The sequence below is a fragment of the Oryzias latipes genome, chromosome 22, assembly GCF_053564925.1.
Source record: "Oryzias latipes strain Hd-rR chromosome 22, Olatipes_Hd-rR_3.1".
Classification (NCBI taxonomy): domain Eukaryota; kingdom Metazoa; phylum Chordata; class Actinopteri; order Beloniformes; family Adrianichthyidae; genus Oryzias; species Oryzias latipes.
Genome location: NC_136258.1, coordinates 18,503,794 through 18,522,432, shown reverse-complemented (window position 1 = coordinate 18,522,432; position 18,639 = coordinate 18,503,794). Strand labels below are relative to the sequence as shown.

Sequence of the window (18,639 nt, the reverse complement as noted above, 5' to 3'; positions counted from 1 at the left end):
CTATTGTAAAATCGTTCCCAGTGGTCTTTTCATAATGATTATACAGTTTTAGCCTCCCAAAAAATTGTACTGTTGCAATGACAATAAAGGGTATGTATTCATTCAGATTCAGATGTGTTGTTTTTTAAAGACATGTTTTTTTGCAGAGCAGCAGTAGTTTATCAGCAATTTGCTTCTGATTTGTGGGCGGGACTGTTGGCACAGAAGTAGCCCTCTGCTGATTTCCCATCACACTCTATGCCGCTGGTTTACAGCCCCTCATCCCCAGCCTAGCATTTGCAGTGCAACAAAAATGGCAAGCGATGTTGGAGATATACAGCTGTACAGTTCTCAGCGAGATGCCAGCTCAGAATAGGAATATAAAGACGTACATGGATCCATTTGAATGCAAGTGAAACAACAGAAAATCCATATGCGTTTCACACATCCAATGGATAAAAAATGTTCAAACACTCCTAATTTCACGAAGAACTGTTTAGTCAGAGAAAATATAGTAAAAAAACCCAGGAAAAGGCTAAAGAAAATTGGCCTGTCAGCAAAATAGACAGTCTATGTAGTTGTTATGGCCTATGACCGCTCAATTAAGCTCCCAAAGGAAGTAAACAAAAAGGTTAAGACTACACAAAAACATATTGTATTTAATACTGTTTTTTTTATTTAATCCAAAGAAAGTTTTTATTTTTATATTCTGGATTTTCTTTCTGATTTTCTGGATTTGTTGCTACTTCATTGTGTAGTTGAGGAAGTTGTAGTTGAGGAAGCACTTTTTCCTTAGTCCTTTAGGGGGCAGCAGTAAGCAAACTTGCATCTAAACGAGCAAAGTAGAGTCGTGGACGAAGAAACGATCCCTGGGAGGCTGTCACCCACCCAAACCACTGAATCGAGAAGTTCAACTTTTAAGAAAGTATCTTGAATAATTTGTATTTATTCCGGACATATTCTATTAGTGTTGCTATTTTTACAGAACAGTCTTTTTCTCATTTGGTATATCTTGGAATTTAACGTCGCGTTTGGTGTCAGTAAAGTGGTGAGTGATGCAACATGGCAGTAAGTGCTGCTGTCCGTAAGTGTTTTGTGTCCGCTTTGGTGACACAAGCCCGCTGTCAGAGACTCAACGCTTTGCCCAAGAACACGTTTTCTCGGGCGTCTTCTGCTGTGACCTGCGGCCACGGAGAACCCACGGGGAGGAAGAGTCTTTACGACAGAGCCGAGGCGGAAGGAGACAGTGGCCAGAGCGGCGGCTCTGTCCTGTGGACGTCGCTGGGTTTGGGGCTCTGTGGTGCGGCTTTTCTGGACAGCCAAAAGGACAAAGGGGTCAGAGGAGACTCTAAGTCCAGGAGGTTTCTAGAGCTCCTTCTACCCTCGGCTCACTGTGCCTCCCCCTTTAAACCAGACAGCCCCCGCTTTAAGTACAACTTTATTGCAGATGTGGTGGAGAAGTCCACTCCAGCTGTTGTGTACATTGAGATCTTGGGCAGGTGAGTCGCCAAAAAAATAGTCCCATCTGTTCTGGCTGAAATGTTTGAAAGAAATAGTTTTTTGTTGTAAATTAATGAGAAAAAATGCCAAACGTCCACAAAAAAAAAAGAAAAAAAAAAAAAAGAAAACAAATGTTTCATTTGAACCCTGTCAGCTTATCTTGACATCTGCTGGTTGAGTGATTTTCTGTTTTTCCACATGTTGTGTCTTTGTTAAAGTTGGTTTAACAACATTGCAATGGCTGGTTGTGATACACATCAGTGAACAGTTATGCAACCTTTGTGTTAAAAGTCAGATCTGAATGAATACATACCCTTTATTGTCATTGCAACAGTACAATTACACGAAAAAACAAGATAAAAACGTTTTTCTTCCCGTTATTATTTTATTTGGAAGTAGGTACTAGATTTGAATGTAAAAGCTAAACTTGTAGTGATCTATAAATGAATCTATTATCCAGACCTCTTTGAAGACACATTTTGGAAATGTTTTGGTCAACATAATGTTTATTTTTTGCCAGACTGGGTCAAATCAAATTTGACTTAAAAATGCTATAAATTCACTTTGCTTTTCTGTCTCAGATTCATATAAAATTCCATAGTTTTGTTTTTTGTTCAGTTTATACCCCTAAAGAAAACCTTTTAAGATTTAATGATTAAAACATGTCTCAGAATCTTGGTATTTTGGTTTTTGAGCCTAACTTCTTTCATATATGAAAGTTGCAAAACAAGCTGCTTCAGAACTTCTTTATTTGGGGAAAAAAAAAATCTGTTTCTGTTTAGTTCGTTTAAAATGCACTTTTTTTTTTTTACAGACACCCTTTTTCAGGGAGGGAAGTCCCGGTGTCGAACGGCTCTGGTTTTATCATCAGCAGTGATGGTCTCATCGTCACCAATGCACACGTTGTGGCCAACAAGAGAGGCGTTCGTGTGAAGCTCACCAATGGGGACATGTACCACGCCAGCGTGCAGGACGTGGATCCTGTGGCCGACATCGCAACCATCAAAATCACTACAAAGGTTAGCGGCAGCCAAAAATCCTTTCTGCTTAAACAAAATATATTTTGGTTTGATCTTTTCTTAGTGTAGTTGGAGTTCATAGTTGTTGACTGTTGACAGGAATCTCTGCTAAAGTGAGTCAAACGAGCTGGTTTGAGTCATCGGTTGACTTTTAGTTTTGGTTCCTGTTCAGCGAAGATCGTAATTTCCAGGTTTTCTACATCAGAATAAGAAAGCTGTGATTTGTTTACTTTACTCAAAAGGATTGCAGAATCGTTGGGAAAAACCACAGACCAACGTGTCTGCAATCTAACACAAACATAAGGACAAAATGAGACTAAAAGAAACACCTTTTTTCTTATATTGAAAGAGCTTTTTTCTTTTTCTTTTGGGACGTGCAGAACCCACTACCCACTCTGAAACTGGGCCAGTCGTCAGATATTCGACAGGGGGAGTTTGTGGTCGCCATGGGAAGCCCGTTCGCTCTCCGGAACACGATCACATCCGGGATCGTTAGCTCGGCGCAAAGGGACAGCAAGGAGCTGGGCCTGTCCAACCCCAACATGGAGTACATCCAGACAGACGCCACCATCGATGTGAGTTCTCTGCCGGTGACTCCGTGACTAATGACATTCCCTTAAATCAAGGGTGAATGGAGTTGTTGTTACTCAGGTGTTGGATTACTTCTCATCACCTGTGACTAACTTCTTTTGCAGTTTGGAAATTCCGGAGGTCCACTGATTAATCTGGTGAGTCACAGCTCTTGCTTAATATTGAAGTAAAAGCATTCAAATGTTTTGTTTTCCTCAAACTGAATTCGATCGGATTTTCAGCTCAAATACAACAACACATTGAGCACCATATGCAAGCATTAAATAATATCTATATTTAATTCATTTTAATGTGGTCATTTTCAAATTAAAATGAGACTTAATGTTAATATTTGCCATAGGTATTAAACATGAATGAGGTTTTGGAATAGTTTTCTCTTTGTTGTAAAGTTTTCTATTGAAATGAATGGGATTGAGCTACTTAAGAAGCCATCTGGCAGTGACTCTGTTAGCCGACCCGGCTGCAGTTTCTGCCTAAAGCCAGCTTTAAGCTGAAAGGCACAAGGCTCTTCTCTTCCTTCCTCCTGGTCTTATTACTAAGTCAATAGTTTTGGTGTTGATTAAATTAAAAAACAAAAATAAGATGCAGCCCCGTGATTGCATGTTGTAACTGATATCTCACTTGTTCTTAGGATGGGGAAGTTATTGGTATCAACACAATGAAGGTCACTGCTGGGATTTCATTTGCTATTCCATCTGACCGGCTGAAAATCTTCCTTGATCAAGCAGCAAAGAAAACCAGTAAGAAATAAAAAGACCTCCTGTTTTCTGTACAGACTCTACACCTGATTATGTTTTTTTCTTTAAGAGTCTTCAGTTGGCGAATCTAGAACTAAGGCTCGATACATTGGAGTTATGATGCTGACGCTGACTCCAAGGTAACCACAGCGATTTCGGCATATTTAAATCACCAGAGCATCTAAATCCATATTGGTCTGAATCCCTCCGTAGCATCATCACTGAGCTGCAGCTGAGAGACCCCATGTTCCCCAACGTGACGCATGGCATCCTGATCCACAGAGTCATCATTGGCTCGCCTGCTAGCAGGTAAAGCGCTGTAAGGGAAGTCGAGTATGACCCAGATTGCAGGTGATGCATTCAAGTGCCACTCATTTCTCCCTCGGGCTGCTTTGTGCGTTTCAGAGCCGGCATGCTAGCAGGAGACATCGTAGTGGAGATCAACGGCGTTAAAGTCAACACCTCAGAGGAGATCTACAAGGCGGTCCGCAGCAGCGACAGGATCACCATGCTGGTGCAGAGAGGGAAGGAGCTGCTGCGACTGCAAGTGACTCCTGAATTCATCGAGTAACAGGATGGAGACGGACAGGCGTCATGTCTGCCTTCCCTGCTGGCACACTGAGGAAATGTGAACACAGACTCTTCGTTTAAGTTTCCCTTTGAGTAGCACAGATGCCATTTTAATAACTCTGAGAAATGAAACATCTAATTTGAAATGTTTGTCTTCCCCGACCCATAATGCACTGTTTGTTAAATAAAAAGGTCAACTGCAAACGCTCCTATTTTTCTTTTAAAGCCATTTATTGTTAAACAGCAAAAGTAGCATGAGTGACTCAAAACTACGGCAAGAAGAAATGGTATTAAATGGACTACCATTAAGTGAGCAAGAAAGTGTTAGGATGTACATGAGCAAAATGGGATTAGAACTGACCGCTTTGAGAACGTCACACAAATGACTAAAACCATGAATCCAATTCATGTTTAAAAAAAAAAAAAAAAAAGTAAATCCTGCATGAGATAAAACTTCACACCAAGCTGTGAAGCCACACTGAACACATTTCCCTGGTATATGTACAGTAACAACAAATAAAGTGACTTGTACTAGACTGCTACACAATTGTGTTTAGATCAAAGACAGCCATTAAATGGAAACATTCAACCCACTTCAGGTTTAAGCCATATCTTTCTAGGTACGAGTACTACAACATACAAGTATGGGAAGAAAAAAATAGAACTGTTTATATCCCATTAAAACTACGTTAAAAAGGCTTAATATATATTGCTGGTAGTCATTTTTTTCTTTAAGAAAATAGAAATTGTGCGACTGAAGCTTACAATACACTGCTGGCAGTAGCGCCAGGTTCTATGGTGACCCGTTGCAGACGGGTCACCTGTCAAGGCGCTGTGTGCTGAGAGACCCCTCCCCCCCTAGGAAGAGGGAGAAACAAATGAACCAAGAACTACGACAATCCCACGAACCCAAAAAATAAAAACCCACACTGCTGCTGTGGTGTTTGTCTTGGTGGAATGCTGCAAATATCACACGATGTGCACGAACAGCAGCCGGACTAAATAGTCGAACTCGTACGGATACATAAATAAGGAAGTGTGGGGTGGAGGGCGGGAAGGAAGGAGGGGGGATGAAAATGTCAGGGACTCGTTGTAGTGTCCAGTCAGTCCAGCAGGGAGAGACCGGCTCAGATGACGTGGTCCAAAGCCCGCAGAAGCTCCTCCCCCTGCAGGAGGCACTGGCGACCTTGTAAAGGGGCGTTGACCTCGCAGTCATAGCGAGTGAGCTGCGGCAGAGTGAAGGGAGAACTGGAGCTCTCGGAAGTGGTGCCAAGCAGCCGACTTGCCAAATCTACGTCAGAGAGACATCAACTTCAGCTGACATGTTACAATGAAACCGACCCAGTCTTTTTTATTTTTCTTACCTGATGATACCAAAAGGACAGTCCTGGTTGTTCCCAGCTCTGATGCTTTTAGTTTTTTGCCTTTCTCTGACTCCTTGGGCAAAGGTCCCTGAGAGGAACATCAAATAAAAATGGTTTACCTGAAATCTGTGGAAGTGAAGTTACATCAACTATTTAAGGTGGACTTACCTGTTCGATGATCTCCATTAGATCACTCAGCTTTCTTTTACGCTGCGTGTTTGGAGCTGCTAGACTGCAGAGGTGGACATCTTTCTGCAGGTTTCCAGCTCTGCAGCAGAGAAACATTCCATTTAACCAGCTGTTCTAAAATGTGACGGAAGTTGTTCACGTTTGGAGACGTCACCTGTCCAGTGTCTCGGTGGGCAGAGACGCGGTGCTGGCAGTGTCAGGAGGCCCTGGAGAGGCCGTGCAACCGCTAAGTGGGCTGAAATGGGAGCTGGGATAGCTGAGGGCGTCTTGTGTAACACCAACCGGAGAAGGCTTCAGGGGTTTGGCTGCTCCAGAAGACTGTGGCTCCTCCACGGCGACACAGGGCAGCTGGAAATCATCGTCCATGGAGATGTAGGGAGCCAACATTTCCAGATCCAAGTCCTCCGTCAACATTAGGGATCAAAGCAGTTCAATCAATGAGAGTTCTTGACAGTTTTGGTTTGATGATAACTAAATAAAGACGCTACAAATACAGTAAAAGCTGATGATTACCTGTGTGGTGAATGGGGTTTTGGATTCGGTGTCGATGGCAAACATCTTCTCCACCAAATCCAGTTTGAATTCAGAGTTCACTTCTGAATCCATGGGGAAGCAAAAGTCTATCGGACTGGCGGTCTACAATAAAAAAAAACCCTTTCCATTGTCCCCTCTTCAAAAAACAAAATAGTCAATACTTTTAATAAATATGCTTTTCAAGCCGACCCACCTGCGCCGGACTGTCCGGGATCAATGTGTTGGGTGGGGCTTCGCTGGGACTCTCAGGTTTGGCCTCATCAGGTGTGTTGGACAGACCGAGAACCTCGCTGGGCGGCAGAGGGGACAGAGGAAGAGCCAGCTTGTCACTCGTGGAGAGCAGCATCACATCATTGTAGAGAGGAGTGTCCTTCAGCAAGTGGATCTCTGGTTCTGGTTCTTCACCAGGAAAATCGGAACCAGAGTGAGAATGGGTTCACTGATGCTAATAATGAACATTTCTGAATGCGGTTATAGATCTACACACCAGGCTGGCTGAAATCCAGGGAGATGATTGTGTCTCCAGCTGCTGGAGCGAGCAGGGTGAGGGCCTCAGGCTCCTCCTTCAGCTGGTCATACAGTGTGTCAAACGGTTCTGACTCCATCATCTTCTTAAAGGGCTTTATCAGTTCTTGCTCCGGTCCAGTTTCTGCCGTCGTTGATGCAGTCTTGTCGCTCTCAGCTCCAACCTCGCCTGCCTCCTGCGGCTCCTCTTTCACCGATTTCACATCCTCAATCTGCTCCAGAGACATGATCAGTTTCTCTTCTTGGATTCCACTGTTCAAAAAAAAAAAAGCATAAGACAGGAAAGTTACATCTGCAGCAAAGAAAAATCTTCTGCGAATGCTTTGATGATTATGTCTTCTCTAAAGACGCAACTGTCCAATCTGCAGAGACTTCACAGTACCTGAGCACAAAGTTGACACAAACAACACACTGCGGCTGAGAGTTCTTGGTGTTGTAGATAACGGTGGCTTGTGTTTCGACCCACACAAAGCCTCCACTCTTGGCCAACATCCGGTATCTACCCGTGCAGACCTGGCCCTTAGCAAACACTACAAGCATAAAAAAATTAACTGATTTAAAAACACATATATATATATATATATATATATATATATATATATATATATATATATATATATATATATTTCAAATATTATTAAAACAGAAGCTAAAGTTTAAATTTTGGTTTTAATTTTTTTAAAACAAAACTGTTTTACTTACAGTTTTGGTGAGTCTTAGTGAGATGGTCTGAGTCCAGAGCGTGGTAGTACTCATACACAGAGCGATTCATAAGGTCCTCTGGGTCATAACCCATGAGCTCAGTGATCCTGGATTAAACAAAACAAAGATTTTCTTTAGGTCTAGACTTTCAGTACCAGTACTGAACAGTAGGGGGCTCTGTGTGGTTACAAATGTTTTAAATGAGTTCACACTCTTAACCTTTTGCTCTTACTGTATTAAAAGGAGGAGGAGGAGACAAAACAACAAAAAAAAACCCACCTCTCATCACAGTAAGTGAACTTCATGTCCATTGTGTGGCGGCTGAGGAAGGTCTTGGTGTCCAAAGGGACCTCGATGTTGGAGGGGTGGGGGATTGGGTCACAGATCAGAACCAGGTACGGAACAGGAGGCTCTTTTTGTCCGTTACTGTTCTGCTCAGCTTCAACGCTGTTAACGTGCACGCGACCTGAGCAATGAAGCACCTGCAGGCACAAAACAGTAAAAACACATTCAGTATAGGACAACAAAATGCTTTCCTTTATTTTGGATACAAACATTTCACCTATCTATATTCTAAAAGAAAAAGAAAAAAAAAATCCCCTTCTTAAATTTACAATATATCAATACCAAATGTGTCGTTTATCTGCTTTGTGATCCTGCCAACTGAAGTGTGTTCAAAAGGCAATGAATGCAATCTCATTATGATTATTGTGTAACTTCATTATTATCTTATTACAGTCGCACTGATACAGAACAGGCCTCACATTAACCAGTCATGCAGCTTCTAGAAGGTTAAACAAATAAAACCTCACACTCAATAAAAACTAAACATGAAAAAAACCTGATAAACTTGACCACATGTCTATCACTATTGAAACTGACATTGACGTTCTGACCTAAAATATTGTTATGACTTGAAAATGACCCCAACCTTCCATGTAGCTGACTTGACATTGACGGTGCGCCCTCTGCTGGTGAGTGTACACTTCATTCGGAGGAAGAAGCTGCGCTCTGGATTTGGTTCTTTTGCTTTCTTGGAGCCTAAACACACAAGAAATGTTGAGCTTGAGTTGACAGAAGTAAACCAGAGTTACATTTCAAGCAGCTACAAAGAGGAGGCACTGAGCTACATACATACTTTCACTGGGGTGAAGACTGATTAAAAATGAGGGGGGGGGGAGGGGGGGGTTGGGCTGGAGGCAGCAAATCTGCTCCAAAAAGCTCATTTTAGTAAAAATCATTTTCTTAGCTAAATGTAATTAACATCAACACCCAGCAGCAAATCAAAGGTAAAACATGTTTGCTCATCACGATGTGAGAAAACTCTTCTTATCAACGTTACATCTGGGATGCAGGAGTTGGTTTTCCTCTGAAGTTGCTGCAGCTCACCTGTTCTGTACACCAACATCTCCCTAAGCTCCTCCTGGTCACAGGGATGTGTGTAGTCAAACACATTGTGCCCGGTCAGGTCAAACTGCAAAAAGATGTCAGCCGTGAACAACTGTGGAGCATCTCCATGCGTTCCTCTTTCTCGTAGGAAGTCTAGCCTTACTTCCAAACTTCCTGTTTGCTTCTTGAAATTTTCTACTGTCCTGTTTCTGATATTACGGGACTAACCTGTGCCAGCCCAAGGCATTTGTTGACATTCTCTGAGAGATAAATCATATCTCCGTCTTCAGACAGCACCATGAGAAAACCGTCCAGAGCCTTCATGTAGGAACTGTTGAATTTCATATCAAGCTCTGTTTCCTCTTCTTGTTTAGGCTCATCTGGTAAAATAACATGAAGTTGGGAAAGAGATTAGAGTGAGGCAGTGTTAATAAACAAGAAGAAATGTCAACTTTTTTGGGACACTAAGCAAACAAAAGCAGCCTGTAAGGTTGTGTGACTCAGTATGTTTAGAGCAAACAACTGGTTTACAGTTACCCATTTTTTCAAACTCCACGTGTTTAAATGTTATCATACTTTTCTTGATTTACCAAAACAATTGTTTTCAGTTTGCTCTGCTTTCCCGACAACATAAATTAAACATACTAACCGGTGCCGAGTAGTTTTCTCATACGCAGGTAACTTATGGTCAGTCTCATGACTGACGCTTTGTCCAGGCTGGAGCTGACGTTGTGAGGGAGCGGCAGCAGCTTGGCCAGCTCATAAAACACCTCCGACTCCTTCCCACGCCGGCTCCTCGCTGCATCCCTGGATTTCTCCTTCCTCCGCTCTGAACTCACTCTGCAGGGAAGAGGCGGTCAATCAGCAACAGCAATGCCAATCACCAGCTTTGATGAACTTCACACTAAGACAGACATCTGACCAGCCTTTATTCAGTCAGCCAAAGCTTTAGACTTCTAGGTAACTGACTGTACTTTCTGGTATTTTGCAATTTAATCAAAAATGATATGTATTTTAAAGCTTGGTTTATTAAGCTTCAGATGGAGACACAAGACAGATTAAGGTACATTTTCATGATTTAGGTTAACTTGGGCCAGCAGCTCCATCAGACTTTTATTTGCTTTTGATCCAATCTGAATTTGTTCATGCAATGAACCAAGAACAGATTAATGGGCTGTCTACATTGTACAAGCAAAATCTAAAGATTAACACACTAAATCTGATTCTCAAAGAGCATAAAGAAGCCAACATTTAAACTATCGAACTAAACAGGAATCCTGAAGATCCTTTTTGATTGTATGTTTACCTTACAAATACCGATTATCATCGACTACACCACTTCCAAAACATTTGAGGAGCCGCCCCTCAAGGACCACTGTTTGCAAAAAATAAATAAATAAATAAATAAATAAACCAAAAAAGAAAAAAAAAACTTAATTGTAACATCAAATATCACTTAAAAAAAAAAAAAAAAAAAAAAAAAAAAAAAAAAAAAATCACAAATAAGTTGATTCTGTTTTCTTTTTCACAGCAGCACAACACGGTGCCGCTCCACTCCATTTTGATGCATCCACTTATAGACAAATAGATCTCTGTATGTCTTTGTTTTCCTGGTTGGAGACGGCATCTGGCTGAAAACTGTACGGCTAGATAGCTAGATATAGATAGAAAGATATTCCTCATCATTTTCGCTACACTGATATGGTTAGCTTGGGGTTGTGAGTGGCTGTAAGCTAGCTGGAGAGCATGTAAACAGATGGGGGGGGGTGGGGGCTTGTTTCATGCCACGGTTACAGGCCACAACTTATGAGGAGAGTCACTCTTGTCAGTCTGCAGAAACTGTTGTAGAAAACGACAGTCTCTTTTTTTGTGCCTAAAAACAACATAATCATTATTAAAAGACCACTAGGAACACTTTTGAAATGGATCAAAAATGATAAATGGTCTTTAGAAATTGTTATTTATATTGTAAGTGTTTACAATGGTATTTTTCTTTTTGGGTCAGCAACAATTTTTATTAAAAAAGAATGCAACTTAAGATGCTGAAAAATCAAGACCGATTATTGTTTAAAAACTACTACCGGTGGTTTTGGAATCAGAGCTTGGTAAAACAATGGCTTTAAAGGTATACTCAATTACAAACAATTATTACACCTAGGTTAGTCTTTGGCGAGGTATCTGTGTGCACTTTGAAATCTTTACACGGACAATAAATACAGCTGGATTGTTACAATGGCTTTGATTAGAGAACACCTCCAGTCTGAGTGTGTTAGTGTGGCCTGTTTGCAAAAGGAGGGTCAAATATTCCAGCAAATCCTAGAAAGCTTTGGGAAAGTCATAAGCAATCGTGTTCAGTACTGCTATGTCAACAAATTGATATAAATTTGAAGAGAGTCCACTTAAAGAGAGTTAATAATGTGGGAATTTATATAATATAAAGCTGAAAGGTCAATCCTATTTCTGAGAATATTAGCTTAAGTTTTTTTAATATTTCGGGGGGGGGGGGGGGGGGGGGGGGGAACTTTAATAAAGCTTACCTTTAATTCTACAATACATTTTTTGCAGTAAAGGGGGTAATGATACACAAATCTGTTCTAGGGAGGATAAAAAGAGACTTCAAAAATAAATAAGTAAATAAAAGATGAATCCATCCTCAGGTCTTCTCTCAAGCTTTACCTCATTACCCAAAATGCATTTAGATGCCACAGGAGCTGCACCACAAACAGTCAACAGCTTAAAAGCACCTGGCTATGAAACGTTCATCGAATTAAAATTGATCTAACACGCACTCCCACTACAGATAAAACCAGCAGTAATTTGAGGCGCCCTCACCTGTGGCTAATCCAATTAGCTGTCAGGACAGAATGACGCCGTGTTTTCTGTTTTGCACATGAACGTTGCATGTAGAATGTGTGATGTGCAAATTGAATATCCAAACATAATTAGTCCTCTAGGGTAACAAAGGTTTCAAGTCTAAACCAGACCGTCATCTCTATGGAAGGCACAACCTTCCTGCTGAAGTATTGAAAAACCGATGCTGGGATTCAGCTGGGAATAATCCAATATAATTCCCCGGGATACAATGGCACACTGTAATAGAGGCTGTTAAACAAGCTCTACATTCTACACATCAGCATGAAGACTATTTGAATTGAGCAAATATCAAAGCACATGAACATGAAACAGCAGGTGGTTTATATTTTATTGATTTTTCCCCAGTTCATTTCATCCAATAATAAAAAAGAAAAACTGTAAAACAAATGTGTTTAGCTGCTTTATAAAAAAATAAACAATACAACAAATGCTTGAAAGGATGGAGAAGCTAACTTACATCTTTGTCCTGTATTTCAGACATACTTTTACTCAAATGAAAAAGATGAAATTAACTCAATACAGACAAAACAATTTGATAAGTAAATACATCACAAATGTCCAAAATCATGATAAAGGACCGATTTATCGTGTTGCTGTTGTGTTTTTACAGACTAAACTTTCAGAAAATTTTTAAACAAATTTTTTTTTTACTTCTTAAACTGGAAATGAAAATAAAAATGTAATTAGTGCTACCAGTACAAAAAGCAAAAAACAAAAAGTCATAAGTTCTTCAAATAAGTAAAGTTTGCAGTTACAAAAGCAATTTGGCAGTGTAGGAAATTCATAATTTTCAACAGACGACATATCGATATGATAAGAGGAAAATAAAAAATAAGAATAAAAAAAAAGAATAGTCCCTCTTCAAAAACCTCCTGAGTTATATCAAGCAGTTGTTTGTGTATTTTGTGACCAGGCGCTGACCTACTTCACAAGGGAAATGCTCTATACATCTGTTAGCCCAGTTGAATGAATATGGTGCTATTATGTAATCTAAATTAAAGAAACAGTAACGGTCACAAACAGGGACGTAAATACACTTCCCTTACAGATAAATGTAGCTCTGCTGGAAGCAGAAATTTTCTTTTTGCTTATAAAAAAGGCTTATCAAAAAGTTGGATATGGTGTTAACTTCATGTGGAGATCAACTAAAGAGGCCCTTTTATCGATTTAACACACAAGCTTGAATTGAATTAGCCAATTTAGCTTTCATACGTGCATCTGTATTTTTACTCAATTTATGAAAATTCATAGCAATGGATGGTTTGATTTCCAGGATATGTGATAAAGCGAAATCTATCTAGTTAAAAATTAGTGTTTGCCAAAATACAAAAGAATATTGCTTTAATCTGTCTGGAAAATCTTTCTGCCTTGGACGAAATAACACACCAACATGAATGTGATTCTGGGTAAAACTGGATTTTAAAAGATCTATTTAAATAAATCTTCATTAAAAACAAAAATGTATCGATCCAATATAATTTCTTGCACATTTACTGTTAGTTTGTCATGTAACCATTTCAGCTTCCAACAATGACCTTTTTAAACATTTGTAGTTTTAAAATTATCTTTTAAATTCAAGCAAAAATATAATAATGTAAATAAAATGCAGCTTCATAGGGAAGAACGGAGACAAAAAGGTGACAAAATCAATAATCTTCTTGGCATATTTATTAAGAACAAAAAATATATTCTTCTCAAGCAGTAACAAACTGTTACTTTCACTAAATGGTATGACGTAACTTGTGTCCCTGACCTCCACACCTGCACCTCACAGTTGTAAAAAACAAACCTTACATAACGTGGCAATGATCCACTAATCCCATTTTTAATGTGTGAGGGATGCCATATAGTGTTTTGAAGATTTATTTTACATTTTAGACAAATTTGATCATTTTGGTAAGTCTGACCTTTTATCTGTCAGCATTTGGTCAGAGGTTTTCCATGTTAACCTATTAAAGGGCCTACATCATGAAAAAAAAAAAAAACACCACCACCTTTTGGAGCTTTTACGTGTATTATAATAATAATTTCTCACAAAACAACCCAAAGTGGTATTTGGATCCGTTCGCCCACCTCTGAGTATTCCTCTAAAAACCTGTGCTCTGAGCACCAGCCCTTTCTAACCCACGAAAACCACACTATGACATCACAAAGTGGGGAACTGTCCCTTCCAGAAAGAGTCTATGCTGCCAGCATCGCCCCCAGGCTAACACAAACGCACACACTTTCTGAACAGAACTAGTGGTGATCAGCAAAAACACTTTAATTTGATATGCACATCCATCTTTGCCAAAGTTTAGATGTTCTTTGTTTTCGTGGGCAAATGCAGACACGCTGCAGACACAAGGCTGGCTTACTCTGAAAGGCTTAAGAAAAGCATGATAAAGCACTTTTAAAGCATGTGTGTTGTATTACTGTGGCCACTTCCATGGGAATGCAAGTAGATGACTTTCAAGAAGTTGGCACCGTTCCATCTGAATAAATCACATGTATATTGACTTTTAAAGCAAAGTTCCAGTTCCATCGCAGATTTCCTAATTTCTTTCTATCCATCCATCCATCATGTCAGCAAGTAGTGACATTGTGGAAGTGTTACTGCTACAATGACAGCAACTTTTTGCACAGTGCATGATATCACATCCACAAAGTGACTGTTGACTTGGCATAGTGTGCCTTTGCACACCTCTGATCGCAATCCTTATGATCTATAATTAAAATGTACATCTTCAAAAAGTTTAAACTCAAGAAACTTTGCTCTTAACATCTTTAACAACCATTCCCAACATTTAAAAACTTTCAGGCAATCTTTGTGTTAGCGGTTTTTGCTCTTAAAATTCATAACTGTTAACATCCCTTGTCTGGTGTAGCAATGTAGGTTGTACAGGCTAAAAATACCTTTCTGCAGCAATAATTCCTCAGATTTCTCAGTGCTTTTCTTTGATTAACAGCTGCATCTCTCATCTGCATTTTTCTGAGCGCCTGCTGCTCTTTAGCTTCACTATTGGGTCAAAAAGCAAGTTTTGACATTGCTCAAACTTGCTTTTATTAACATCAAATATAAGTGATGGAGCATTCTTGTGAATTTATCCCGACGTTAGCATGATAATCGCCACAAATTTTCATGTATAATAAAATCATCAATCATATTTTTTTTTCTAAGATTTCTTTTTAGTTGCTTCTGGGCCCATAACCCGTTGATCTTTGCAGCTTTAACACCAAAAAAAACAAAAAAAACAACTCAAAAGACAAAGAAACAATCTTCGTTAGCCTTTTGGCATATTTATGAGGGATCAAAAAGTTAAACAGCTCACAAGAGTTCCTCTCACTTAAGATTTCTGTTATGACATAACATCCATCTCTGACCTCTAAGTCTGCACTTCCCAGTGGTTAAAACCCCCAACATAGTCACAGTAGGTAATTATACAAAAATCCTAATTTCAACTTTAATTTAATTCAATTCAGGAAACAGCCATAAAGTTATATTTTTGGCAAAAAACAGAAACATGTCCTTCTATATAATCCAGGTAATCTGTTTCTAGTTCTAACTAGTCTGCTCCTTGAATGCCTCACAGGAAGCACCCATCGCCACTCAGTGAATTCCTACACACTTTTAGCCACTCCCATTGACGTCAAGACCCTGTGATTAAGAGATGAGACAGAAATTATAGCAAAACAATTTACGGAGGTCTGAAAGAACTAAATCAGAATAAACTGCCACAATGGCCAAGACTGAACACGTGTTTATTTCCAGTTTAAATGATGACCCCATTATCTAGATCTAAACAAAGCTCTAAAACCACCACACATTTAGCTGTTTAGGCAGACAGATGCAGTAGGATATGTACTTAGTTTTCAACTTTTAGCCACTCTTTGTGCTTGACCAGTGTAAAAAAATAAAGTTTTCTTTCTGAACTATAAGGGTTTTTTCATCACAAATTTTTACTACTATTCACTATGTTCATATTTTTCACCAGCAGCTGAATCATAATCATTATGAGCTTTTGTAGGTAAAAATTTTTTGTTATTAAGTGGTACATCAGGGAATTAAAGTTATGGGGGGGGGGAAGTCAGAAAATATGTCTTGCTGGGAGGAAACCTTTTTCTTTTTACTTTTTCCTGTTGAACATACATTTCTTTATTACATTTCTGCTTCATGCAAAATACTGTATACTAAATGTTCAAAGTTACATGGCTGTTTTAAGATGAGAAACTTACATTACAAAAGTTATAAAATAATATGTAAAATCTAAAAATTAATATGTATTATGTCTATAAAAAATGTCAACAAATATTTTGATTAATATTTTAAACCAAAATGTCAGATCAATTGTAATAGAGTAAAGAACACAATTATTTTATCATAAATATCCTACTTTGTCAATGTATTAAAATCCAGACATCATTCAATTTAGTAAAATGTGATTACCCTTCATTGCATCAGCTTTGATAAACTGGTAGTTCAGTTTACAAATGAGTTGTTTTTATCAATAATTTCTATTCACTGAATTGTACATTTTATTATAGAATGATTGTTAATTTTGTGTAAAAAAACTACAACTTTCAAATAATAAACATGGCTGCCTAACCTTAAAAGTAACGAAATTAACTGAAACTTTAAAGTTTCTCTGTTGCACGACACTTGTACAACCTTTATATCTTACATCATTATTACTATTGTTGCTATTATTATTATGGTTGAGTGTTACTCTAAATCTAATTATTTTTTGGAAAGCAATAATAATATAATACCAAAGGCATTTGGTGAAACAAATTTTTTCTAAAATGGGTTTTTAAAAAGCAACTTTCAGCAAAACAAAAGGCTAAAACAAGAGTTTTAAAATGAATCTTTAGTCTCAAATTCAAAACGACTAAAACTTAAGCAGACAAGGAGGAACTTCAGGCCACAAGTCACACGTGAGCAGCAGGTGTTCACTGACCAGTCAATACTATTAAACCACATAAATCCACTGATCTACTCAAATGTAACTAGATGTATAAAAACTGCAAATATTAATCGAAGTATTATTAATTATTAAGATTTAGAAAATCGACCACATCTGCTGGGATCTAAAGAAGTTTCCGAACAAAAAGCACATGATGATGGAGGGAAACGCAGAGAACGGTTTTAATGACGTAAATAAACTACATTTTAAAAATTCCAGCACATTAAATTATTTCAATATAAAGATTTAGTGTAAATAGACAGGTTGACGCCGACCTTTCAATATAACACCATTTCCGACAGCTAGCTATGTTAGCATTTTTGCTAACGACACTACTAGCAGCGATGACATTCGTATGAAGTCCAACAAACACACCAAACTGGCAGTAAGCTAGAAATTTTGGACCGTAGAGAGTAGTAAACGTAAGTGAATATTAAAGTTCTAACAAAAGAAAAACATGTTTAGAAATGTTTAAAACGAAAAGCAGACGAGTAGCGGCGTTAGCAAACTGTGACGTTACCTTTTCTTTTCGGGTACAAATCCTGTGTCCATGTCAGGACGAAAGGACTTGAGTTTAGCCTCTCTATCGGTGTGAAGCTGTATCCGGGCGCGTCAGAAAATGAACCACAATCCCTCAATGTTAATCCGTTGCCTCTCAAGTGGGTTGCATAAGAGTTCGAGGCAGATATCCTTTGTTGGATAAATCAAACTCTCTTTGGCTCAAATCGGGCTATTCGGTATACTTTCCGTAGGGTTAAGGAAAATGTGCCACGCAGGAGACGCGCTTCTTGCTAAGACAATGTTGCCTCGCGAAGGATCGTTGACTCCTCCTGCTGCCTCCCGGGAACGCGCAATCACGTGTCCTTATTTTCCACCAACGGGGGCGCGCGCTGCAAGCTAAAATCACCTGCTGCTTAAAATTGCACACATTTTTGCTGCCTGCATGGCGCGTGACTTATTAAAAGTAATGCAATTTTAGGGCAAATAGGTTAAGGTATGTATGTTCCAGGGAATAATTGATACAAGATTTTTAAATTGTATCTAAACATACAAAAAATGTGTAATTGTTTACATCTTATGTTTTTTATACAAATTCTACCTTTTAAGGCCTTTTGCAATTTTTTTTAATTTACCTTATTTATGCTATTTATGTGCTTTTATAGTGGAAACATCTTTTGTTTTGAGTAGTCTGTCACTATTCCTTGTCAGACACATGGATGGATCAACACAAACAATGCAAAGTTAACATTTGCCTTACAAAAATAAATGGAAAGTTACTATAAAGTATGTTTTCTATTTGTGTTGTAATCTGCTCCTAAAATTCAAAGACACAATTCTGTAAAAATGAAAATAAAAGGTATCATTCGACAGAGAAAAAAAAACTTTTCCTTGACTCATTTAGAGCTGCTGCAGAAACAGCAAGCTTGAGAGTACAAAGCAATAGGCCTGTGGACTGGAAATGCATCAACCTGAAGATTGCTATAGGGGAATTACTTGGAGGGTCTCTGTGTGGAGTCTTTTTCATTATCTCCTCCGATTCAAGGGATTATCAGTCAAAGATGCTGGACAGCAGAGTGAGATTGGGGACTCAATAAGGTTTTGCTGGAAGCTGCCGGAAGCTCTGGATGTAATTAAAGATGGGGTGGATTCAGATATAACCTACAGACAGCTGCCAAACATGACATATATACAGTATACACAAACCGTGGTTATGTTGCAGGTT

At 38.9% G+C, this 18,639-nt stretch overlaps 2 protein-coding genes across 3 annotated transcripts; one reads left to right on the top strand and one right to left on the bottom strand.

Moving 5' to 3' along the window:
* Positions 1–812: 812 nt before the first annotated feature.
* LOC101174474 (serine protease HTRA2, mitochondrial-like) lies at positions 813–4,600 on the top strand. Its single transcript, XM_004082277.5, has 8 exons — positions 813–1,478; positions 2,294–2,498; positions 2,879–3,073; positions 3,194–3,226; positions 3,721–3,829; positions 3,897–3,966; positions 4,040–4,135; positions 4,232–4,600. Exons 1-8 carry the CDS (start codon positions 1,042–1,044, stop codon positions 4,395–4,397), a joined length of 1,311 nt encoding a protein of 436 aa, XP_004082325.2. The 5' UTR covers positions 813–1,041; the 3' UTR covers positions 4,398–4,600.
* An 8-nt stretch (positions 4,601–4,608) lies between these two features.
* On the bottom strand, positions 4,609–17,781 carry hif1aa (hypoxia inducible factor 1 subunit alpha a). Of its 2 annotated transcripts, none has more exons than XM_023951296.2 (15): positions 17,437–17,781; positions 9,749–9,939; positions 9,328–9,479; positions 9,100–9,184; positions 8,642–8,751; positions 7,990–8,192; positions 7,711–7,817; positions 7,391–7,538; positions 6,971–7,260; positions 6,677–6,882; positions 6,463–6,585; positions 6,104–6,351; positions 5,929–6,028; positions 5,761–5,848; positions 4,609–5,687 (listed from the first exon to the last, which is right to left on the bottom strand). In XM_023951296.2, the coding sequence occupies exons 1-15, from the start codon at positions 17,466–17,468 to the stop codon at positions 5,524–5,526; spliced, it is 2,247 nt and encodes a 748-aa protein (XP_023807064.1). In that variant the 5' UTR covers positions 17,469–17,781; the 3' UTR covers positions 4,609–5,523. The 2 variants fall into 2 exon arrangements, with proteins under 2 accessions (XP_023807064.1, XP_078796433.1); XM_078940307.1 differs by having other exon boundaries at positions 6,104–6,358; positions 6,464–6,585.
* Between the last annotated feature and the right edge of the window lie 858 nt (positions 17,782–18,639).